The sequence below is a fragment of the Conger conger genome, chromosome 11 (genome assembly GCF_963514075.1).
Source record: "Conger conger chromosome 11, fConCon1.1, whole genome shotgun sequence".
NCBI lineage: Eukaryota > Metazoa > Chordata > Actinopteri > Anguilliformes > Congridae > Conger > Conger conger.
This window is the reverse complement of record NC_083770.1, coordinates 16463864-16489798: the sequence shown is the minus strand read 5'-3', so window position 1 is coordinate 16489798 and position 25935 is coordinate 16463864. Positions and strand designations below refer to the sequence as shown.

The 25935-nt window shown below is 46.0% G+C and overlaps 2 protein-coding genes across 3 annotated transcripts in view; one reads left to right on the top strand and one right to left on the bottom strand.

Annotated features, from left to right (window-relative positions):
• Positions 1–655: 655 nt before the first annotated feature.
• naaladl1 (N-acetylated alpha-linked acidic dipeptidase like 1) lies at positions 656–10860 on the top strand. The gene is made up of 19 exons (XM_061259534.1): positions 656–858; positions 1382–1554; positions 2280–2401; positions 3376–3495; positions 3830–4022; positions 4328–4421; positions 4621–4722; positions 4968–5053; positions 5755–5874; positions 6339–6424; positions 6834–6897; positions 7841–7908; positions 8344–8435; positions 8545–8638; positions 8932–9013; positions 9474–9647; positions 10074–10161; positions 10273–10365; positions 10683–10860. Exons 1-19 carry the CDS (start codon positions 656–658, stop codon positions 10858–10860), a joined length of 2232 nt encoding a protein of 743 aa, XP_061115518.1.
• A 1862-nt stretch (positions 10861–12722) lies between these two features.
• LOC133140409 (RNA-binding protein 33-like) overlaps positions 12723–25935 on the bottom strand; it is a 32750-nt gene continuing 19537 nt past the window's right edge. For both annotated transcript variants that reach the window (XM_061260348.1, XM_061260347.1), the window contains 9 exons: positions 22814–23007; positions 21522–21694; positions 19244–21096; positions 17911–17969; positions 17441–17540; positions 16908–17066; positions 16456–16524; positions 16059–16258; positions 12723–15563 (listed from right to left, as the gene is read on the bottom strand). In XM_061260348.1, coding sequence (XP_061116332.1) covers positions 15410–15563; positions 16059–16258; positions 16456–16524; positions 16908–17066; positions 17441–17540; positions 17911–17969; positions 19244–20887 — 2385 coding nt within the window. In that variant the 5' untranslated portion in view covers positions 20888–21096; positions 21522–21694; positions 22814–23007 and the 3' untranslated portion in view covers positions 12723–15409. The remainder of the gene's footprint in view (positions 15564–16058; positions 16259–16455; positions 16525–16907; positions 17067–17440; positions 17541–17910; positions 17970–19243; positions 21097–21521; positions 21695–22813; positions 23008–25935) is intronic.

The window sequence follows — 25935 nt, the reverse complement described above, 5'->3', positions numbered from 1 at the left end:
AAAATCCAGGATAGTATGCAATCACCTCTGTTTGTTCATGAACACAATTATTCAGCCAGAAGGTAGAACTAATTAGTGAAATAAGTTGGATGAGTTCATGGGTGGAAAAAAACACATGGCAGGACTTGACCACTAGACTTTGCACCTTTGGAAAAATGCTCATTTTCAATAATAATAATAATAATAATAATAATAATAATAATAATAATAATAATAATAATCATAATAATAATACATGTCCTTTTAGCTGGCTGTATGAATTTAGAAAATACTTGAGCTTGAGAAAATACCCATCTTGCTTGCTCGATATACCTGAAATTAAGGTAAAGGTTTATTGTCTTCCCTTGATACTGAGCTCTCTTCTCACAATTGAAATCGAAGGGTAAATTCAGAAAATCACTCTCGACAATCATTAATCAGTTAACTTTATTGCTGGATGAGTTCCTGTTGCCCAAGGTTTGGTTTAAAGTTCATAAAATTTCCCTCAGGATGAATAAAGTATCTATCTATCTCTCTCTATCTATGTTTATGGACACACTTTTACAACTGTGTTTTCCACGCAATAAAACGCAGCGTCAAACAATAAAAAACGACATCTCTGAGACTCGGGCCGGATGCGTTTCACGAGCGCTGAGCCGGACTCCCCGCGGGAATCATGCTGATGAAGGTACTGCTTTTCGTGCTCCTGGGGGCCGGTGTCCTCACTGTGGGGATCCTGCTGGGTCACTTCGCCATTGACAAGGGCGGTTCACCTGCCACCACGGACTGGCTGGACGACGTCTCCCGAGATGTGGACGAAGGCCTCATCGAGCGCTTCATCACGGAGGTGGACAACATGGAGATCCAGGAGAACCTCAGGTGACTGAACATCTCTCACTTGGTGTAATTATCCTTCTGAACAAAACGTTCACTTACTGAAATGGAATGCAGTTCAATGATACATATTATAATATTTTATTTTATATAATCCAGGTCTCCCTTGATCTCTATCTCAATTGGTTTTACCTGAATAAATAAAGGTTAATAAACATATTTCACAGCAGAGTAATACAGGCCTATTGCCATATCTGAAAGCAGGAATAATTTGGATATTTTCCCTAAAGCTCCTGGCAATTAATTTTTGAGTCTCTGGACATAAAAAAACAAAATATTTGATTATGCTGAAACCTAAACTACAAGGGACATTTGTTAAAAAGAAAATAAATGATATATCGCATTGGGAACCTAAACAATTTGTTATACTTTGGAACACTGAATACAATACGTTTTCCTGCACCTCCTGGTGTTGCTGGCTGTCCTGGTGTTGCTGGCTGTCCTGGTGTTGCTGGCTGTCCTGGTGTTGATGGCTGTCCTGGTGTTGATGGCTGTCCTCCATTTTAAGGGTGCTGACCAGGGTCCCCCACATGGCGACCTCGGCGGGGGACGAGCAGACGGTGGAGCTCATGCTGAAGAGGTGGGGGGACCCCGACAGTGGCCTGGACCGTGCCTGGAGGGAGGAGTACCTGGTGCACCTATCCTTCCCTGACCCACAGTCCCCCAATAAAGTCACCGTGGGTGGGTCCCCTGCAGCTGCCTACTCTGGCCACACGGTCTCCCTGGCTGGGGTCAGACCCACGTTTAATTGGAAAAACACAGGCAGCACGCACTGCAATGGTTTAAAATATTTTTATTGACACATGAGCACTAAATGTTTGGAAATTGGCTTTTTCTGTGAGCTGGCCAGGACCATGTATGAAATTGTATGACAGAAATATCTTTCGTACTTTCTTTCAAAATATTTTTTTAATGAGAAAATGAGGACTCTCCATATCCCGAACAACTTTCAAGATCACCAATTATTGAAATTTCACAAACATATGAAGGAATAATTCTGTTCACAGTATCCGTGAAAATACATGACTCTTAACAAACATTAATCTGCATAGTTTTACAGCCGTGAAATGGGTTCAAGCTTTTCAGGAGTATTTGATCCTGGTGTGGTACAAAGCTATCTATCCTCACGAGCTCATGAGCTAGCTACCAACTCCAGATACTGATACTGACAATTCCATTATTAATATAAAAATGCAGCATCAAATCAAATGTTTTATTGATTAGTTCTAATTGCCATTGGTACTTATTTCAAGCTTTTATACATATTTTTAATACATATTTACATATTTAAGTTCAGCTATTTTAATTATTTATTGTGACATCCTAAGACATTGCTTTAGTGTGATGTTACAGTGTCACCTTTGCTGTGATTAAGATGTTTTTTCCCCATGTAATCTCTGCGGAAGTTTCCCCCACCGGATCGGTCCTGTTTACCGCGAGAGAGAAGGAGGTTGCATATGAACCGGACCAGAACCATACGGATGTGGTCCAACCGTATGCAGCATACTCTCCCCCAGGGCACCCAAAGGTACGATGCAACCACCAACACCGCAAACAATACATCCTTCAAGGCTGGGCCCGGGACATATCTCGATTACAATTCACCGGACAAATCCAATATACTGTAAATATGGCTGTGTACAACTGATTGTGAAAGGGACATTAGAGGCAGTGGAACTGCAATCATTTGTCAGTTTAGACATTTGGGATTGCAGTTGAATTGGAACTGTGAAAATTTCACAGCCTTTGGAACTGGCCTAGGGTTGGAATTTGGACATTTTGAACGGGAATTGAATGTACGGCTACGAGCCCAAACCCTTACGCCTATATGGCTTTACACAGGGTCATTAAAGAAAAGTTTATCTTGGCCTCATGCTCTGAACTCTGTCCCAGAACCCCCTGCACAGGATTCTTATACTGTCTCCAAGAATTCCCAGAAAGCAACTTCATTGTCTGTGCATTGGTAGCCTGGAGGTCAACAGTGATTGTGTTTCACATCCATGGCCATGATGTATACTGTGTGATGTTTTATCTATTCAAAAATCTATATAATCTCATCATTACCTGAGGTCTAACAATGGCTCTGTGAAATAAAGGTGGGCAGCTGTTACCTTTTCCTTTATGGTGGAGGGGTAATATCTTTTGCTGTAAAATGTCTGACGAAAGCAGCACTGGTGGTATAAGGAAATAACACTAGTGCTACAAACTGGGCAGTAAAATCAACTGCACCCCTTATCTCACAGATAAGACCGATTATTCCGGTAATGTTCAGTTTGATGGAAAATGATGTACCTTTTCTGTTGGACAGAGTGACATTCTGCAAAATGTTTAAGAATATGATATGTTTCAACTGAAGTGCACATGGAAGGATAAGATTATTGTGGATTTTTGTGTAGATTTGTTGCTGTTTTAATGTTGAAAGGGGGATTTCACAATCCTTTGTAGCCTGTGTTTTGAGTATCGTCTTTGACTGTATGGCTGTATGTCTCTCTATATGTATAGGGAAAGCTTGTATATGCCAACCAGGGCAAAGTCAGTGACTATGAGCACCTGAACAAGATCATTGATCTGAGGGGGACCGTTGCCATAGTGAGATATGGAGGAGCAGGAAGAGCAGACAAAGTAAGCCAGCTCATTGGTCATCTGAAAACATTTCATTGTTTTATCATACCTACGATTGTTTAAATTGGCATGGCATCTTTGTACGTTTTTAAGATGTCAGGACTCTAAATCCTTTTTTGGAATTATTTTTCAAATGGCTTTCAATTACTGGAAGTTGCATCGGCATTAAAATGTTCAGTTATGAAAAAAAAATTCAAATCATATAATAAAAGGTAAAAGACTCCATTGTCATTGGCACCCATTTTAATACCTGAAAGGCTTAAAGTTGCCTGTCTTCGACATCTCAGAGCCTGAAAGGGGTCTGTTTGAAGGCTAACTGTCATCCTCCCCACAGGCGATCAATGCCTTCCCATTCGGCGTGGTTGGAGTGCTGGTCTACACCGACCCCTTGGACATTAACGATGGCCTGATGTCTGATGCTAACGAGACGTACCCCCACTCCTGGTACTTGCCCCCCTCAGGAGTGGAGAGGGGGGCGTACGCCTCCGAATTCGGTGACATGAGGACCCCCTACCTCGCTGCTAAAGGTGGGCGCTCCTGACACATCGTGCTGTCCACTTTATGGATCATGGTTTTTGTTGGACGATAAAGCAGATTCGGATTAGAATTTCTGGTGGATTAGAAATTGATTTTATTTGCTTATGGTTTGCTTCCCTGAAATGGGTTTAGAATGTTGGATTGCATGAAGTTATGACAAGGAAAAGACCCCACCGAGCTGCATTGCTGGACCTGATCAAACATGTCATTCTCTTGTGAACCCTGTAAAAACTATATTACCTTAAATGTTGTAATCTGGAGGATTATAAAAAGAGATCTTTGGTTTGTGATGCAGAGCACACGTACAGAATTCCGGAAGCTGACATAAAGGGGATCCCGCCTATTCCTATCCAGCCAATCGGGTTCGAGGATGCCTATGCCCTGATCTGGTCAGTAGATTGGTGACACTGCATCATTTCTTTTTAGTATTGCTGATGACAGGACTAAGAGTATTGTTGTCTGATTGTCTGATTGTCTGATGTCTGATTGGTCAAAACATTGCCAAATCAGATAGAGGCTCCTGGCACAAGTGATTGCAAGTGTGATCGGGCCTTGGCCTTTTCTTTATGATTTTATTGGCTGTTGCAGTGAACTTGGTGGGCAGTCTGCCCCAACTGGTTGGCAGGGTGCCTTCAACTGCCCGTACAACACAGGACCGGGTTTCAAACCCACATCCCCATACAGCAACAGGTACAACCATGAAGGCCTTTAAGCCCTTCTGTAACCATTAAACAGTTAAACTGCAACTTTCGATTTTACCATTTCACTTGCTGTAATTTCTACCACCATTGGTGTTGATAATGCTTTCTGTTATGCAAATAAATGAAAGTTAATTATTGGACATTATCTGAATAATCAGTCTCATCTCTGAGATAAGGGAGCAAGTAAACTGAACAATGTATACAGCGACTATCCTGGCCTCTGCTTTCTTCAAGCTTAGTGAATCTGGACATTTACAACAAGGCCATGTTGAAGAATTCATCCAATGTGATGGGAGTAATCCGAGGCAGCGTGGAGCCTGGTGAGTGGCCAGCAGTTGCCCATAGTCATGAATACACTCATCAGGTTTGTGTATCACACAGTCAGCTGGTCAACCAGCTAGCGCTGGTAGCTTGTCTGAGCTGGTAGCTGGTCAACCAGCTCCCAGCTGTTTCAAAACATAGCTTAAGTTGGTGAAATCTGTCAAGCTGGGAGCTGGTCTGATCTGGTCAACCAGCTAAACCATGTTGAGTTTCAGAACCTAGCTTGAGCTGTGTTTTTCAGCAGGGAAGGATAGCAGTCAGCCATTTTCTGTGCACAAGTATCACAGTCAGCCATTTTCTATGGCTCACAGAGCCTGGCCCACTGAGAGAGTGGAGCACTGAAGCTGGAAGTGGAGGCTACAAGCGTGAGCTAATGCGGGTGTATGTGTGCGTGCATATGTCTTTGTGTGTGTGCTTATGTGTGCATATGTGTGTATATATGTGTGTGTGTATGTGCGCATGTGTGAGTGTGTCTGTGCGTGTAATGCGTGTGCATGTGTGATTGTGTCTGTGTGTGTAATCTGTATGTGTGTGTGTGTGTGTAATATGTGTGTGTGTCTGTGTGTGTGTAATGTGTGTGAGTGTGTCTGTCTGTGCATGTAATGTTTGTGCGCGTGTGCGTATGTGTGGGCGTGTGTAATGTGTGTGAGTGTCTCTGTGAGTGTGTCTGTGTGTAATGTGTGTGTGTTGGCTCTCACAGACAGGTACATCATTTACGGGAACCACAGGGACAGCTGGGTGCACGGTGCCATCGATCCCAGCAGTGGAACGTCTGTCATGCTGGAGATCACCAGGGTGCTGGGCCGCATGGTGAAGAAAGGTGAGGCCCAGGCAGTGAGTGACAGAACAGGGACTCAGAGACCCTGAGACTCCCACAGCACCCCCCTGACTGAACCCCCACGGAGACTATGAAACACCATCTTGGATCAGCTTTCTAATTTAGCTCATAAAGGATAAGGTTAGGATACAGTCAGTGGAAACCCAATCCTAGATCAACACTTCTATTCAGAGACAGTTGATGCATGTAAGATGAGGAGCTTATTATTACAGTTATTTCAGCTTAGGTCGTAATATTTTTAATGAACTCTCAGAACTTACGTACAAACAGTAAGGAATAGGCTCATTAAAATAATTTGTGACCAAATAAAAAAGAGTGAGCAGGTTTGGGTTATTTGGTAAGGGTTGTCTGGGTTTTCCCAGGAGTCCTTTTAAAGCTGCAATAATCCTTTAATTGTGTTGCTCAGAGGTGCATAATCTCTAAGCACCGGCTGCTGTTTGTTTCAGGGGATTGGAGGCCTCGTAGATCCATTATTTTTGGCAGCTGGGGGGCGGAGGAGTTTGGGCTGATTGGGTCTACTGAATACACTGAGGTACCTTTCTGGATTTAAAAATGCAGAAATCTGTTTTGTCCCAGTTTCCCCACTGTACACTACTGACCCTTCTGTTCAACCCTGCTGCAGAAAACAGCTCCAGCTAGGTTTTGAAACAGCTGCTAGATGCTGGACCACTTCAAACAAGCTCCCAGCTTGACATGGTTTGACCAAACTCAAGCTATATTTTGAAATAGTAGCTGGTTGAACAGCTACCAGCTCAGACAAGCTATCAGCACTAGCTGGTTGACCAGCTCATACTCAGCTAGACCAGCCTACTGACCAGTTTTACCATGCTGGTCGACTAGTTCATACCCAGCAAGACCAGGTTAAACCAGCTTTTTACAGCAGAGAAACAGAGCACTGGTGGTTGAAGATTCTCAGTTCTTTACCAACTGTCTCTCCCCAGGAGTACTCCAGCAAACTGAAGGACCGCACAGTTGCCTACATCAACGTAGACATCGCTGTGTTCGGTGAGAGTGGCTAATGCTAAACGTGAAACTACAGCTGCATGCTACACTCCTATGTTTCAATGAGGTTTGTGTGGATGCACTTTTAGCATTGCAAGACACAAACCAAGAGACATTTTTTCCTGACAAATACCAGGCTAACAATGATAATAAAAATAGACTGCATTTATGTAGCAGTTTCAAAATGCTTTGCAGTGAAGAGGAGAACGCTAACCTCAACCAACAAATGTACTATCCCTTGTCTATCAGCACTTTTTCTGTCTGGAAAATCACTTTATGTAAAAGCATACACTTAGTGAGCCCTTTATTAGGTATTTATTAGAGTTATTTTTTAGACTTGGGGTGCTAAACTCTTCTCTTCTGCTGCTGTAGTCTATCCACTTTTGGTTTGACACATTGTGTTCTGCATACCACTCTTGTAATGCATGGTTATTTGTGTTACTGTCACCTTCCTGTCAGCTTCTACCAGTCTGGCCATTCTCCTCTGATGTCTCTCATTAACCAGGCACTTTTGCTCACTTTGGCTCACTGGATTTCTTTTTTCACACCATTATCTTCAAACTCTAGATACTGTTGTGCATGAAGCAGTTTCTGAGCTACTCAAACCACCCAGTCTGGCACCAACAAATCATTCCACAATCAAAGTCACTTAGGTACATTTTTTGCCCATTCTGATATTTGGCCTGGACAACATCTGAACCTCTTGACCACATCTGCATGCTTTTATGCATTTAGTTGCTGCCACATGATTGGCTGATTAAATATTTGCTTTAACAAGCTGGTGTACAGGTCTACCTAACACATTGCTCCCTGGGTGTTTGTATGTACTCTACATACTTACACAGCAATAAGGGCACTGTGATGTAAAGAGTGACTAATCAGAGTGAAGATTAGGAAGTCCTAATCTGACTTCCTGTGTTGATGTTCCATTTGTCTTTGTTCTCAGCAAATGCAACCCTGAGGGTACAGGGATCCCCCTCAGTCCAGAGTGTGGTCTTCACCGCCACCAAACAGGCAAGTGCACAAATACACAACTAAAAAAATATGAGTTTATCATACAGTTGTTTATCATACTGCTTATCATATGACAGGGAAAAATGCTAAACAAGCGTATCTGCTTATAAAGCAGCTTTCATGTATAATATGCACCTGGAAATTAGTTATGGGAGAGATTTCTTCACTGTCATTATGAGTGGGGTTACAGTAATCTGTAAATCACTGATTTATTTGAATGAATTAAAAGGCTTTTCTCCCGTGCTGAAAGAATGGTTGACCAATTCAGGCTGGTCCGAAGCAAACTACAATGGTTGGTTCAAACAATGACACCACACATTTTTGGTTTCATCAAACTGCGCTCTTCCATCAGTAGAGAAAATCTCTGTAGAAATGCCTATCTGTGGAGAAGATTTAAAGCACAGGAAACACGGGTTAATTTATTTGTGTCTCCAGGTGAAGACACCAGGATCAGACTCCACCTCCGTCTATGACAACTGGATTCGGTTCTTCAACAGGAGCAGCAGTACCCACGGATTGATACCCAAGTGTGTCTACTCATATTGGTGTTCGCTACAATTCCCATAATTCCCTTCTCCATGACTGTCCAGTCTATGATTCTCTGATTGGCTAATCCATTGACTCTTCTCCCCCCAGTGTGGCCTTCCTGACAGGGGCAGGAAGTGACTATGGTCCTTTCTTCCACTTCCTGGGCATCACCGCCATGGATATTTCTTACACCTATGACAGGGCATGTACCGTGCAACCTAGCCTCGGTGTTCAACAAAGCTTTCGTCATGATTACATTTCTTCATGATTATATAACATTTGCATACATTTTAAGATGAGGTAATATATCCTTAATTGAACCCAGTGAGGTAATTTTATCCATCCTGGTTACTTAGGAGGTGTGGGCAGCCACAGTGTAGCACCTGGGGAAACCAAACTCAAATTCTGAGGGCAGTACTCGCAACATGCTTCTTCATACATTCTCAGGGAACTTGACCCAGGTCTGAGAAGCACTGCTGTTCTCTTTTCTCTTAGAGCAAAACCAAAGCTCGGATCTACCCGGCATACCACACGGCCTATGACACCTTTAACTACTGTGCTAAATACATAGATCCAGGTGAGCCTTCTTCTGGTGTGGATCTTGGTAAGGGGAAAGGGACATCTTCTTATCCAAATAGAACACATGGTCTTATGTTAAACATGGAGTGACACATTTTGTCTTGTGAGACAAGTACACAACCATGCTGGTTGCATGCTATGAATTGGTTGACTAGTTAGTAATATACAAACATAATAAAAAGAAACCAGAGGTTAAAGCTGAACTGAAGTATCTTCTTGGAGGAAGGCTGGCAATATATTGTGCATTATTTGCACGGATGAAGAACTTAATGCTAATGCTCTCTCTTTCTATATTTATCCCTTTTTCTCTCTATCTCCCTTTCCCTCTCTCTCCCTCTTTTTCTCTCTCTTGTGCTCTCTCCCTTTCTCCCCCTTCTCTTTTTCCCCCTCTCGCTCTCTATCCATTTCTCCACCCCTCTCCCTCTCTCTCCCTCTCTCACCCGCTCCCTCCCTCTCAGGGTTCACCAGTCACCAGACGGTGGCGCGGACAGCGGGGAACGTGCTCCTGCGATTGGCCGACAGCCTCCTGGTCCCCTTCAACTGCAGCGACTACGCAGAGGGCCTGGAGCGCTATCTCGGCGCCAGCCTGGAGAACTTTGGCGAGCGGCTGGCTCAGAAGGGCATCTCCATGGGTGAGGTGGAGCGATGACGGGGACGGGGAGGAGGGGAGTAGTGAAGACGAGAGCACAATGGAGGGGAGCATGAGGATGGTGAAAGGCAAAAGAAGAAGTGGAAGAAGAAGTGTAACGAAAGGAAGGAGCTTATAGGAGGGCGGAGAAAGCAGGAGACACGGGAACACAGCCGGATTACTTTATTACTCATTGGTTTTTAAAACCTCTATTTAACATGTTGAAGTTTTATAGTTTTATTACTTTTTTGTTGTCATTTTTGCTATATACACATTTGGGTTTCTATTACTACTACTAGTACTACTACTACTAAGATTAATACTACTACTACTAATACTATTAGTACTACTACTACTACTATTATTGAATGTATTGAAAGTACTGACAGGGCTCTGACGCTCTGACACGAGGCTCACGTGTGTCCTCCAGCACCGCTGCAGAGCGCTGTGGTACAGTTCCGCTTAGCGGCCACCGGCCTGAACAAAATGATCCAGGATTCCACCCTCGCCAAGGAGACGTGAGTGACAGCCCAGGGGGCGTGTTCGTCCCTGCCTGCTCTCCCTGAAGGCAGACCACAAGCTCTGACATCATGGAGCACACCACCACCCACCTCCTGGTTCTCTTTCAGGCCCCTGAAGGTGCGCAGGATCAACGACCAGCTCATGCTGCTGGAGAGGGCCTTCCTGGACCCCCTGGCTTTCCCCGAAAAATACGGCTACAGGTTCACTGCCTCCTTTCTATTGATTGTTGATGTTTCGTTTTATGGTCCTAATTTTCCAACTAAGAGCAACATGGAGCACAGCCTGTTGGCCACTCTCACTTTTAGTTATCTAGAAGAATACAGATGACAAATGATCTTTTCCTCTTCTCCACCTCCTGTCCTCTTCTTTCCATCCCCCTTATCTCTCCCTCCACTCCCTCTCCTCCTTCCCTCTCAAATTCACATTTAAAGAAGCTTTATTGCACTGAGCACTTGAGCATATGAATGCCAAAGCTATTGTTCACATGTTGTTTCTCTCTCTCCTCCCTCTCTCTCAGGCATGTAATCTGGGCCTCCAAATCCTCGCCTGTTCCCACCTTCCCTGGGCTGGCCGACGCCTTCGCCCGCGCGCAGGAGAGCGACCTCGCTGCTGACTGGAACGAGGTGCACAGACACCTGTCAATCATCACACAGGCCATCGAGGGCGCCGCCCACACCCTGGAGGATGTCATCTAGGGGGGAGGGGCCTTCCTCTTCACCTCCACACACACACACACACATGGATACATGCACACACAGACACACTCTCACACTCACACACACACAGGCACACTCACACTCACTCACACACACACACACACACACACACACAGACACACTCACACACACACACACACACACACACACACACACAGGCACACTCACACTCACTCACTCACACACACACACACACAGATACACACACAGGCACACACACACATACACTCCTCCATCTGAACCTCAAAACGATCCCGATGCACACATCAATTTTCCCAAACTGCCGGATAAAGACCTATTATTATACTTTTCCCTGAGTGAAGCAGAACAATCGCTCTTGTAAATAGTACATTTGTTCTACCGTATCTATTTCTCTGAACCATGTTCCTTTATGGTCAGTGAGAGCCTATAAACCTATAAAGCCCCAGAAAAGCAACACCAGTCTTTAAATACAGACTTCTTATACCTTAACCACGCTTTACGCCAAAGACATGCTGAATGTACAACCTTTTTCATTCACCATCTCCATTTATGAGGTGGTTTTGATCAAATGGATTTTTGAAAATGAATAGATATAATTAAACATCAGCATTTTTTCATTTCCTGTATGGATCTGGTTATGTGTGATCAGTGATTGCGATATTACCCCAAGCTGAATGGGTTTTATTCAGTAATGTGCAGTCTCACTAAATTATGAAATATTTAAGTTTGTAATTACAGTATCACAATGTATGGAGAAATGTACAAATTATTGCCAGGTATTTCAAATAAATCTAAAAAGAAAAACACTTCTGTGAAATAGTTTCCTCAGTATGTATGCCACAAGTCCACACAGTATACTCCAGTTCTGTAAGAAATTAGTATTTCCATGGAAATAAATGAATTTTCATAATTTTAAATTATTTTAACTCTGTAGACAAACTGTGACATATTAAAAAAGAAATTATTTTTGCATCCATCATATTTTTTCTCTACAAAAATGAAACATCAAATTGCAACATAAACTGTCCAACAACCAGGAAAAACAGTGTCAGTAAAAAAAGCTTTTCACCAAAAGTTATTTTTCGCAGATCTGACAGACTGCATTTGGCAGCTTGAATGCAATTTGCATCTGTATCTGGGGGTGGGGAGGGGGGGCTGGGTCATTCAATTTGCAGTTGTATTAATAATTCATCAGAAATGTTTTGATATGTCACCAGGGCTTCTCGTTCCCTGGTTGCGTATGAGCTCTAAATACATCACGCTGTTGATGAGGCCTCCAGGGGAATCCATCCCTCTGTCAGTATCTGGCAGGAACAATCTGTGCTTCTGCACCGCTGTGAGTAAACGCATTAACCACACCCAGAACCATTCCAGGCACCCGCCTAGAGCCCCATCTCTCTGGAGGGGTCCCGTCGGGCTGGTTTGAGGGCCCCAATCTAGACTATGGGCAAAATTACGAACCTAGACGGGCTGAATGGCCTGTTCTCTCAATCAAAGCTTCTTATAGTGTTGTCAATTATTTACACCATGGTTGGTGTGTGTCAATGAAATAGTTCTTAATGGTCTACAGAACTTCATATCGCCTCGTCTGCGGTAAGCAATTCATCCATTATTTATTAGCTTATGTGCCCCCCCCCCCCCCCCTTAAAAAAGACTCTCTTCATGGTTAGTGAAGCAGTTTATATTGTGCCTTCCTGAGATTCAAAACAGCAGCGGCCTACATGGGAATGGATCCCGCAACACAACCCCTATCCCCTACCATAGGGTGCCTGCCTGGGTGCCTGCCTGGTTCTTCTAAACTTCAGAGAAAATGTGTTTTCACAGAGCATAAATAAACACTGAGCACAAAGAGACGGAGCACCGTTTTTTAAAACTTTTATTTTGTGTACAAAGAGACCAGTTCCAGGTATTTTTTTTTACTCTTGGCAAGGTGCAAAGCCGGGGCTGCTAGGCAACACAGGGCTCTCGCTCATCTGACTTAAGGAGAAATCTCAGGTCCCGATTGGCTGATGGGGTCTGTTTAACACAAGTGCATTCTGGGTCCTGTCGTAAGTCTGCCTGGCTTGTTCAAAGAATGTCAACAAATGTGTCACGAGGTGAGATACTGATTGCTCCTTTGATTGTTCCACTGATAAATCAGACTGTAGTTACACTCAGGTAAGACATGGCTTTCCCAACCTGGGTCTCACACAACACAACACTGTTAAAACAGAGACCTTACCTTACATATGACGGAAAACAGAGGAACTTGGTACCAGCCAATACAACAATACTGACACCAATTGCTTTCTGGGTACCTCCTGCGCCACCAATCACCATCAGTGTTGTTGTACAGGTTGTTACCAACGTACTCCGTGATCGGTGGAGCCACTGATTCACCAGTAAAGTAAGAACATTACTGGTGTCCTATCTCTTTATTATTCCTCGATGTGAACAGCCGGTGGGTCTTCAGTGTGCTGGAGGGGCACTGTTCTGTCACAGTCTCAGGGGAGTAGTGTGACTGCAGGGGATGATGTCCAATAAGAAGCACAGATCTGTGTGTTATGTGAGGCTGTGGGACTCTTACACTGGGAGACCCAGGTCTTTAATCAGCCTCATACACTGCACTGACGTAAGGGAATCGGCTTCCTGTATAATTTGCAGTACCAAAGCCAAGCCTCACAAAACTGCGCTTAGGTATGATGCAAGTTTTGGATAGCAAAAAACAAACCATAAGCCTGGATGTTAATAATTGCCAAATGCTTTGTTGCTAAAGTTGTGATTCATGCCAAAAAAATTATGCAAGTTTAGATTTGCTGAAATATTTGCATCTTTATCGAGCTGTGATTGAGTGCTGCAACACAAAACCAGTGTGAATCCTGACCTTTAGAACTGAACAGAAACAACCTTGGTCAGCACTTTCAGCTTAACAAATGCCTTTTACTGTGCAAGACGCACTGTTCTGGAAGGTAATTTGACTTCCATTCCAAACAAACATCCTCATAAGTCAAATTAAACTTTACATTCGAATAAGAAAACAACAATCAATAATAATTCCTGACTGCCCGGACAAAACTGCTAAATTCTTACAAAGAGCGTTTGTCTTCTTAAATAATTGCGAAATGGTGCATTGCAAACAATGCGCTAAAATGAGCCATACTCGTGTTCTTCCTGTTTAGGTGTGCATCAAATGAAATGCTGGTCATCCAAAAGCAGCTAATTTTGGTCTCTTACAGATTTAATCAGAAGAGGTACGGTACGGCCTGTGTTTGCACCACGTCGATTTGTTTCAAACTGACACAAAGTTTCCAAATTTTGTTCACTGAGACATGCACAGTGCACACGTGAGGTAAGAAGAACTTTTCCACACGGACTGTAAACAGACAGCGATAAATAGGTTAAAATAAATAAATAAGGTGTGTGTTTCCTGAAGCACTGAAGCCATAACTGTACTGCTGGGAGTGAATACTGAACTCTGGCCATACGCGAACAGGTACTGAAGTGAGAAAATACCCATTTGTGAGAAGATATAACTTGCAAACACGCAAAATACAATTAACCGATTCACCAGCTGTTGCCAAGCACCTGTGTTACCTGCAAGCCATAGAGTTTTTTATACTTTAAATATATGTATATATATTTGAATTTTAAATACCCCCAACAACCCTCCCCTCCCTCCTTCCCTCCCTTTCAACTCCCTCATCCACAAGCACCGACTCTACACTGCTCTGCCAAAGTAAGTCACACTCACAAAACGGTGCTGCGTATCGCCTTAAGACATATGCAAAACAAGGGAAACACTACTGCTCGTCTTCCTGTCAGAGACTGTCAACAGAAATATGTAATGCACAGGAAGTTCCCCAGTCTGTCTGCTACAAGGGGCTTGTACGCTGCACAGGCCACACCCCATCCACATGCTCCTCCCACCCCAGCCCTGGTCATACACAGTTGTTGATCCCATCAGGCAGGTCCAGGCTAGGGGATGTCTTCAAACGCTCTGCAACGTTGATTTGTGTGAAAACCGTGGGTTACAGACATTTTATCAGACAGCAGCCACATCTTCTGGTGGAACAGCCCCCCCCCCCCCCGCCTTGAGAGGAATCAAGGGTGGCCCATGGTCATTTTGGAGTTCTCTCCCATTCCTTGCGAGAAAAATAATTACTTTCCCTTCCCGCACCTCAGCAGGAAGTCCACTAGCGGGGTCCTATGATTTGATTGGGCCACTACTTCGGGCTGTCCAGATGTTATTGGTCCACTCGGGATAAGGGAGGGGCCTGCAGATAGGCTGGGTGTACAGACAGAACGCGAAGCTAATTTTTTTTTTTTCTATAACTGTAAAAAACGGCACTAAGAGAGAACTCGGTTTTGTTACAAGGCATGCATATTTAACGCTGAAACCAAAGAGAGTTCTGTGAGGTGTGTGTGTGTGCGTGTGTGTGTCTCTGTCCGCATGTGCGTGTGCACATTTTGTCTTTCGAGTGTCCCTTCCCCTCGTCTGTACGAACAGTCTCGAGTCCGCTCCATGCCTTCCCCCTCCGAGCCACCAGGGGGCAGAGTTTGCTGGGGTTCAGACCCGGGGCGAGTACGTTGGGTTTTTTGGCACCTCGGTATAGGATTTCAGCTCGTAGGGGATCCCCGTGTCCACCTCGATGGATTTACGGGAGAACAGCAGCCGGATATCGTCGTGCAAGTAGAGCTTCCCGGATTTGGAGCTCTGGAATCTGAGCAGAGGCGAAGAGAAGATTCCGGATTGTTTTACCCATTTGAATCAGGACTAAGGCAGAGTAATCACAGATTCTACACACCAATTTTTGGTATTCTTAAGGTTTAAAGTTCTCCCTACTGAAAAGTTTCAATTTAGTGCATCTTACTATACCTTGAAAATGACAAAAAGTTGTAAACAGTACAGTATTGTGGAAATAAATATTCTGGTTTCATAATATAGAAGTACCTGGTGTCTCCTCTACTTAAGAAACAGCATAGGAGTTGTGTATCTGGTGTATCTAAAGAATCGGCGGTGTAGTGCAGTGGTTAAGTAAATTAGTTTGTGGCTGGAGAGATCAGTTTCACTCATCAAAAGTGATGAGAGCCTGTAAGTTGTGCGAGTCTCTTTGGAAAACTAGATCTTTCTAAGTTACTAAATGCACATACAAATGCCAATACAAAGAAAACATAGAAACCTACAGAAAAACACAGGTATGGAAAGGTTGTATCACCTGAGGTGTATCAGGTAGCAGAGGATCTTCTTCCTGTCTGTGGCCCCGACCTCCGGCGCCTCCCCTTTGCCCTCCCCCTCCTCCACGGGCACCAGGAAGATGCGATGGCGCAGGAAGGTCATATGATTGACAGGCATGTCCCCAAAGTTGTAGGTCACCAGGAACATCTTCACCACCGTTTTGTTGGGGTTGAATAAGGTCTGTGGGGTGGAGCAAAGCAGCACTGTGAGAACAGTGACTCAGACCAGGAGGAGGAATATATTATAAGTGTGTGGGAGAGTGTGTGTGCTTCAGAAAGTGAGTGTGAAAGAGGCAGAGTGAAAGGAAGGAGAGAAAGACAGAGTTTTCTGTGAAAAAGAGAGAGAGAGAGAGAGAGAGAGAGAGGTGGGGGGCTCACCACTTGGATGGTCCCTGCTTTGGGTACACTGTATCCCTTCTTCCCCAGGGCATCCAGATAGATCACCCCCTGAAAGCACACGAGAGTTACACAAGCACACACACACCCATGAACAGACACACAGGCCAGACCTGCGAAATCATTTGGAACAATCTAACCCTGCGCACACCAGTTTCATTCAGTTTAAAATGTTTAGTTTAACACTCTAAAGCAAAAGAGTAATTCAAGTTCATTAGTAACATTTTCACTGAAAATTTCCAGAAGCATTTTTAAAGAGATAAAGTATTTCAGATAATTAACTGAACCATGTATGACACAAACAAGCACACACATATACACGTGCATACAAACACTCACATGCACACACACACACGTGCGCACGCACGCACGCACGCACGCACACACGCACACACGCACACACGCACACACGCACACACACGCAGTGGCAGTACCAGGAAGGGGGAGGGGGCGCTGTGCTCAGAGATGTCGTAGTAGGAGACCTGCACAGGCAGGGTGGCGTGCTGGGGGCAGTAGGACCCGCTCGCTCCGATCTCTGCCGTAAAGCCCTCGATCCGGCCCGACGGTGAGAAACGCCCCTTCAGGATCGACTCCTGGACAGACAGCAGGACAGTCAGCACCCACACTGTACTCCACAATGAGAGAGTGTGTGTGGGGGGGTATGAGTGTGTATGTGATGTGTGGGTGGTGTTACGGTGTGGGTGGGGGTAGGGCACAGGTGGGGTTAGGGTGTGGGTGGGATTAGGGTACAGGTGGGGTTAGGGTGTGGTGGGGTAATGCTGTGGGTGGGGTTAGGGTGTGGGTGGGGTAATGCTGTGGGTAGGGTTAGGGTACAGGTGGGGTTAGGGTGAGGGTGGGGTAATGCTGTGGGTGGGGTTAAGGTGCAGGTGGGGTTAGGGTCAGAGTAGGGTAATGCTGTGGGTGGGGTTAGGATACAGGTGAGGTTAGGGTGTGGGTGGAGTATCACCTCAAAGTTGCCCAGGAGGGAGTGGCTGACGGAGGCGGAGGGCCAGCTGGGACGCCCTGAGCGATAGGGCTCTGACCTCCGTCCACTGCGCAGCTGCCTCCTGCAGAGAGAGAGAGAGAGAGAGAGAGAGAGAGGTGGAGAGAGAGAGAGAGAGAGAGAGAGAGGGGGAGATAGAGAGAGAGAGAGAGGGCGAGAGGTAGAGAGAGAGAAAGGGAGGGAGGGAGCTTTACTCTGACAGAGCACATGGAATCCCTTCTGGACTAATATACATTATGTTGCTATTAAGTTGATTTATCTCTGAACGTTTTACTGTGATAATTGTTTTAAGTGTAGCATCTGACTGAGGACAAATACACATTTCAGATACATGGGAGTACTGATATAATATAACACTGTATGTTCCCTCTCCCATCTGAGCATGCTCCCTGAAACAGTGTCTGTACTGCTTTCAGAAGCACCGTGACACTCACGATTTCAGCCGGGTCGCACAGTTCAGTCTTCTTCCTGCTCGCGTACCGTCTGTGGAACCCTGCAGAAAACAGAACCTCACTGTAAGATCTGTGGAACCCTGAAGAGAACAGAACCTCACTAAAATCTGTAGAACCCGACAGAAAACTCCACTGACGTCCTACACTGTAATGCTTTTCCAGTACATTCCGCATCCTGTGAGTCACAATCATTCATTAATTTGTCCTCACAACTTCCCCATGCCAATATTTCCACACATAAACATAAACCAAACTAATCACAGAGTTTACAATACATATGGAAATTCTGTCCACGTGCCCCATTCATCTACAGTCATATATTTTTTCTATCCGGTTTAAATGCTGGGCAGGGTATTGATGTTCTTACCTGTGGAAAGACACATGAACTTCCAGAGTCCAGGCTGTTCATGGCCCACCCCAGCCACACCCCGCTCTCAGGCGGGCGCAGGTTGGTAGCTGTCAGCTAAGCTCAGAGTGGAGCACTGACAAAACTGTGGTGGACATGGCCTTCCTATCCCTTCAATCCCCGCTCCAAACACAGGTCCAAACACAACTCCAATTAAAGGTCCAAACACAAGTCCAAACACAACTCCAATTAAAGGTCCAAATACAGCTCTAAACACAGGTCCAAACACAAGTCCAAGTACAGGTCCAAACACAGGTCCAAATACAAGTCCAAACACAAGTCCAAGTACAAGTCCAAATACAGGCACAAATACCAGTCCAAATCCAGGTCCAAATACAGCTCCAAACACAAGTTCAAGTACAGGTCCAAATACAGGTCCAACTACAAGTCCAACTACAGATCCAAATCCAGGCACAAATACCAGTCCAAACTCGACATTAACCTCTCTGCTTCTTAACTCTATCCGCGTTATCTCGATTTCTAAGGGACCTGCTATAAACATGCCTGTCCCACTACCCAACTTTCGAATATGAGTCGAAAACTGTTTCAAAGCAGGGGCAGTGTGTGAAACATCATCTTTCTGGAAATGGATGTGATATTATCGTGACATAAAGGTGCATGTTTTTTTGTGTGCGAGCACAATAGCCTGGTGACGAGCCTTTATTCTGGGGTCCACTCTGTACTTTCTAGCATGAATAGCAGGCCTTTTTAGCAATTTTTTGAATGAATTCAATGAATGGACTGATGACCACAATGGCCACAATGCTCTATGGGGATTTTTTGTCAATTACAGAATTTAATTGAATTTAATAATTCAATCATTTCCAGAACGCAGATAGAAGAGAGCCCAACCCTGTCACACACACTTCCTTGTTTTTTTTCTTGTGAGGGCTCGTGCTGGAGACTCACCTTGGGTCTCTCGCGTGCCGCAGGCAGCAAGTGGTTCCAGAAGGGGGCGCCCTTGGCGTCGGTGCTGCGGCAGGCCCCAAGGCCCAGGCCTGGGGCCAGCAGGGCCAGGCGGCTCCTCTTGGAGGTGGACGGGCCTTCGTCCTCGGAACAGGACTCCCCTGTGTCGCTGGAGGACAGGAGTCTCTTTTTGGCGGGGCAGACGGGAGAGGGGGAGGACCCCCCACCCAGGGGACCACTGGGGGTTTTCTCAGAAGAGGGCAAGCCGTTGCTGGAAGTCACTGGGCCAGCGGTCCGATCTGTAGGGGAGGACTCCAGACTCTCCACCCAGGCCCTCGCTTCTTCCGGCCCCAGGGGGACCATGGGTGGAGATCCTGGTGATCGGCAGGGGGTCAGATTGGCGAGGGCCTCTGGGTCCGAGCTCCCGTTGGAGCAGTCCTCCTTTCCATAGTGACCAGGGGTGAAACCCTCACCGCTGCCCGCTGAAGAGGTCTCAGTCCTGGGCAGGGTGGCTGTGGCCGTGGGGTCGTGGGGCGGAGGGGAACGAGGATCGTCCGGGGGCAGGGATCGAGGGGAGAGCGGGGATTGCGGATCACGCAAAGGAGAGTACCTGGGAGACAGTGGGGCCTGGGGGTCCACCAGGGGCTGGTAGTATTTTGGAGAGAGTGAATATTGGGGGTCAAGCTGGTATTTTGGAGAGAGTGGGGAGTGGGGCTCCGGGAGGTATTTTGGGGAGAGAGGGGAGTGAGGGTCATGCTGGTATCTTGGAGAAAGAGGGGAGTGGGGATCAGGCTGGTATTTTAGAGAAAGCGGGGAGTGGGGGTCGAGCAGAGGATGGTATTTAGGAGAGAGGGATTGGGACCTGGGTGACATTGAGGCCTGGGGGTCAGAGAGGGGCTGGTATTTGGGGGAAAGTGCCGGGTGGGGGTCAGTCAGGGGCTGGTATTTGGGAGACAGTGCAGGATGGGGGTCAGAGAGGGCCTGGTATTTTGGGGACAGTGTCAGAGAGGGATCAGAGAGGGGCTGGTATTTGGGGGAGTGTGCATGGTGGGGGTCGGACAGTGGCTGGTATTTGGGGGAGTGCGCAGGATGGGAGTCGGACAGGAGCTGGTATTTGGGGGACAGAGGAGCCTGTGCATCGGGTAGGGGCCGGTGGTGATTGTGCAGAGCTGGACGCCTCCCGGGCAGGGAGGTCCTGGCTGACTGCAGGTTTGGGGTGTGGGGGGGTGTACCCTCCCTGTGCTCCATCCCGCTCCCCCCCGCAGGGGACAAGGGCTGACCAGGACCACACAGGACCTCGCTGTCCATGTCATCGCCCTGCCCCGCCAGGTGGGGGCGCTTATGATCTGGAATCGGCTCCTCCAGGGCCCTCTTCACCCCCGACCTCAGGACTCTGTGCCCCTCAGGGGGGTCGACAAGTCCCCTGCGCTGGGAGAAGATGGACAGCTGGTAGACCTTCTGCAGCTTGATCTCCTCTTCCCCAAAGGGCCGGAGCGACTCTGTCCCCATTGCTGGCTCTGCCTCCAGCTCTGTCCCCGATGTCACATCCTCTGTCTGCCCCCCGCCTGGAAGAGCCCCCTCTTGGGCGGGAAGCTCGGCAGAGGGCTCCTTGCGCAGGTGTGCGATTTCCATATGGATGTGCCGCATATCTCCTTCAGTTCTGTATGACTATGAACAACTCGGGTTGGGTGGGGTGTGGTCAAGTAAAAATGATTTATGTTATTATATTCCTTTTTTTTTTTAAAGTGCAAACTGAGTGAGAGTTAGACTCGCCCCGGGCCTCAGCCTAAAGAGTCACTTCTTTGTGGGTAACACGGAGCGACTGCCTTCCTGTGGAGAGTGTAGCAGGACAGCACCTGAATCAGAGCCAGACACGGACAAAGAGGAACAGTTATCACCATGGCAATCATTCATCAAAACTACTCCTCAGTTTTCTTTGTTTTTGATTTTTTTACAGTTCAATCCTTGAGGTGATTCTTTCCCAACTTTTATATTTTCCTATAAAGCATCTTTGTAACAGTGTCTCTGTAAAAAAATCCTGCACAAATAAGATTGAGCAGAATTTTAACCGAATCACAATCCAGAGAGTGGATTTGAAAGATTATGCCGTCATTCTTGTCTGTTACGGTCTATTCATCCTGCAAGAAGTAAACCATTTTTTAACATCAGACTATTTAATAAAATTCAAAAGGCATTGTGACTGTTATTTTTAGACAGGTTTATAATTCTTGATAAATGGGAAAGAGAAATTAAGAGATGAAGGAGTGGAGTGAATGATTACCCCTCTCTTCCTCTCATGCCCTCCTGGGTGTTCCACATCTGCACCGTGCCACACTTCTGCCCCCCTATTTCCACCCCAGGTGCCCGTCCATTGCCACAGCTTCTCCCGTGAACCAGCGACACCATCCCCAGGGGGAAGGGGAAGGGGTTCAGCAGCGTCCTGGGACACTCCACCTGTAAGATGGGCACACCCTGCATCACCCTGGAGGTTAACTTCACGTTTTACTAGGGGTCCCTGCACCGCAGGTGCCAGAACCCTGTTGTGGGGTCAAGTAAAAATCTGCACCGTGCCACACTTCTGTCCGTCCATTGCCACAGCTTCTCCATTGTGTTTGTTCCAATTTTTGTTTAAAAGTGGTTGCACAACAAAAACTGTAGTTCATAGAGCAATCAGATTTAACGGGTATGTCCTCATTTCCACCAGCCACCTGGATAATAAAACTTATCCATATTGGCCAGATAGTCGCAGCATGGAGGGACATAACTATTTTGGGCTCTAAAATCAGAATACCAAATGCTTATTCCGAGTGTCAAAATTATTTTTTCCAAAGATTCACTGGCTCATAGCAAAGCATTCAAAGCAGTCATGAAAAACACTTAACATGTTTCTTCACCAACAACAATTGACAGTTTTTCATGAAATTTGGTGCACAGCCTCCATAGACCAACATCTATCATAAATGTATCCAGAATTTTGATATGTTAAAACATGGCAGAATAAGGAGCCAATAAGATTTAATGTGGGCATAGCTTATCACAAAAATACAAATAACTTTTGAACACAAAGTTGAATCATCACATCTTTGCTTTGCTAAACCAAGGATTCCACTCAGTCAATATGTGGTGTTAATGCAGGGAAAATGGCTCTAATTCATGAACCAAATGACCAAACAACTTGAAATTATGTATGCAGTGTCTATGCACCAAAACTTCAAAAAACATGGCTGGAATCAGCCAGTCAAAATTCAGCAGTCATCACGAATTTGCCTGAATAATACATCATGGCCACCAGATTGTATATTGAAAATGCAATTTCGCATTAAAAAATAAATAAAAAAAGTTTATTTGCCTACTAACAAAGAATGTTAGTGCTCCCTTCACACAGAGAGCTGACCAAAGGTAAAAGGTCACTGCTTCCTGATCTTCAGAGCAAATTCACTTTACTTTCCCTGCAAGATAAGTCTCACTTTGAGAACTAATAAGCAAAAACAGAATAAATTCCCAATTCCCCACAGGCTCGGCGAAATGAGCTGATTTAGCTCAGATTCGGTCTGTCTGTGCTTCAAAACTCACCGGTGGCTGGACGTCAGTGAGCTGGCAGGCTGTTGTGAGGGAAGTCCAACAAACAGGAAGTAACTAAACAGGAAGTGGTTCTCCAAAAACCCGTCCTCCGTATGGACATGACCCAGACACACCCCTCCTGGGTACCTTCGCGTGGCGCACGAGCCGCGGACATCATTATGGCACAGGCATTCCACTGGAGAACCCTGGGAAGAGGGAGGGACAAATCAGTCAGTCAGTCAATCAATCAATCAGTTAATCAGTCAAATGAACAACCAATAGATCAAGTACACCAACTGATGAATAGTTAGAATGAGAATGGGTCTTTTTAAAAGGCGGTTTTAATACCTATTCTGAGTGTACAATGAGAATCCATTAGGCCCAAAACTGTGCCATAATAACATCAAGTCTAGCAACCTTACAAAATGGCACCTGGGTCCTCAAAGCAGTCCACCTCCACAACCACTTTTCTAGGTGATTTGATTCGCTGTGCCTGAAACACCACTGTGGTTGACAGCGACAGCCTCACCCTAAAACCCTCCATGGGCCTAATCAAGGCCAGACAGCCAATCACCACTCAGACCGCAAGCACCTTAGGGACTACAACCGAGACTAATGATGCGTTTAATACTGGGGACGGCGTGTGTGATCAACATCATTACATTACTGGTTTGTGCCGTAGCCGCATACACTGACTTAGAGACATAGAACATAGCTTACATCAGGGGTAGTTAACATTAGCTTTTGGACAGAGTACATGCAGGTTTTTGTTTCCACCAATTACTCTGGCTAAATGTGCTAATTGGCTATACACCAGCACTGGTTGACTCGTAGATTAGATCACAGTAAGACGTTGCATACAGGGACACAAGAGCAGTCACTGGCTGTCATTAATGCGCTTATCAAGTAAATTACTAAAATGACTGGTGTAAATATTAGGGCTAATTAAATAATGAAAAAATTAAATAAACAGAAACGGATATAGGCCTCATTTCTCACCTATGGCTTACATGATTATATATGTTGCCTTCAAATAGCTGGAGACTTGATCGAGAAATTCAGGTTAGGTTTCTTTCAAAGGTAAAGCCACAATATTGAACATTCCTGTCAAGATTTGAACATGCAATAATCAGGTCGCACTACTAGTTTCTTTATCCTTACTAAACACTTCTGTCCAACAGACAGTTGTGCTGTTCTATCAGTGCCTGTCATGGAAATGAAGCACTACCACTAGGCTTTTAATGTTCAACTTAATTTCCCAGCAACCCCCATCCCTTCTTGTTTCTTCAGCTACGCGGAGACAACATGGTCGGCCTCATCAAGAGACACTCAGAGCAGGATAGATCATGAGGCAGAGCGACAGATGGTGGGGAGGAGAGGTACTACTCAGAATGTGTGTGTATCTGCCTGTAAATCTACTAGTCGGTTTTCATTTCAACCCTAATTTGGCATCTGCTTCTAATAATGAGCAGCTCAATGAGATCTCTAGTTGTTGAATGGCGTGTGCTTTGTTAGGGTTGGAGTGGAAACCTACTGGACGATAGATCTCCAGGAACAGGGTCGGACAGCCCAGGTGCATGCAGTCTGTCTTTCTCCTGTCCCGCCACCAGGGGGCACCTGAGCTCACCTCCCAGCTCCTCTCAGTGCGTTTGATTTGGACCAGGACCCGGGGGCCCAGGACAGGCTGAGCCGGGCTGCCACGACAACCGCCCCTTTGTCCCGCTCGCGGCATCAGAGCAGCCCGGTCCGAGACGCGGCCAAACACGCCCGCGCCCCAACGCGGCAGGTCAACCGCCAGTTAACCCCCTGCTGCGCCAACCCAGATCCCACAAATCAACCGCCATTCCGGGCCAAAAGTGTCTTAGACGAGGGGAGAATATAAAAATAGCATCCTGCATGTGCCCAGAACAGCCAGAATCATACGTGTCACACGAGAGAGGGCGACTGTGAGTTGGCCAGACACCATATTAAGTCGCTTCGCTTTTGTTCTAATCAAGCAAAACCTTCTGCATTTCCACATTTCTACATTTTATATTTCCATCACCATCAAGACATATCCGTGTAGGTTGTAAATACGAGTACAAGCCAAAAGCACATTGATTGGAAAATGCACTGAACTCACTCATTGCATCACCATATTTACTCAGAGTGGACACAACGGCCCTCTATTTTTACGCCAGTGACAAACTCGCACAAGCTAATGGACACATCTGCTGAGTAATCTGGCACCGGCTCTGAACAATCCCAGCATTCTTTGCATATGGCCCTGTCGCTGTCTCTGGTGAGTAGAGTAATCGATGAGCGGGCTGAGGAGTAAAAATAGAAAGTGGGATGGTCAGAGAGAGAGAGAGAGAGGGGCAGACAGACAGACGGACGGACAAAGGGAGAGAAAGAGAGCGAGAAAGAGAGAGAGCAGTCACTGCCACCCTCTTCCTGGGTGACATGACTGAGCGACTTCACTGTCCTTTCAGCCTGGCTTTCAAACAGGGCTGTGTAAGTTTGATCAGGAACTGTGAGTCAGTGAGTCAGTGAGTCAAACAGGACATGCCTGACACCTCCCTGTCTCTCTCTCTCGCTCTCTCTTTCTCTGTCTCCCATCCCCTTTCTCTCTCTCCGCCTCCTCGTTCCCCCTTTCTCTCTCTCTCTCTCTCTCTCTCTCTCTCTGTCTCATACGCCGGCGCAGCGTCTCCTGGGGGAGAGGTGTTCATTGTCTTTCATTAACGGCAAGCCTCGGCTACATGACAAAGCAGACAACTGTAGGAATCTGAATTGCGATTAGCATATAAAGTGAAATGACGATATTGCTATCTGTCAGTGGGGGCGGGGGGGGGGGGGGGTGAGAGGGAGCAAGATGAAAAGAGGGGGACGAGCTCAGAGCCCAAACGCGAGATCGGTTTGCAAGGACGTGGGCAGGGCTGTTATCTAGGGGAGCACACGACCATGAAAGGAAAGGCCTGACAAGCAATCTTACACAAAAACCACGCACGCACACACACACACACACACACACACACACCTCCTCCTTTCCCTCCTTCATCCAATTTCACCACTGTAATTACTCTCCTCTGACAGGTGTGTTCCTGCACCCACAAACACACACACTCACTCACACACAGTCAAGCACATACACTCTT

Bases quoted from the DNA above. Each gene is read 5' to 3' on its own strand.
- naaladl1 (XM_061259534.1), top strand. From the start codon at position 656: ATGCTGATGAAGGTACTGCTTTTCGTGCTCCTGGGGGCCGGTGTCCTC. The intron at 2,402-3,375 runs GTACGATGCAAC...CTATATGTATAG, and splicing joins CTCCCCCAGGGCACCCAAAG to GGAAAGCTTGTATATGCCAA. The intron at 6,898-7,840 runs GTGAGAGTGGCT...CTTTGTTCTCAG, and splicing joins CGTAGACATCGCTGTGTTCG to CAAATGCAACCCTGAGGGTA.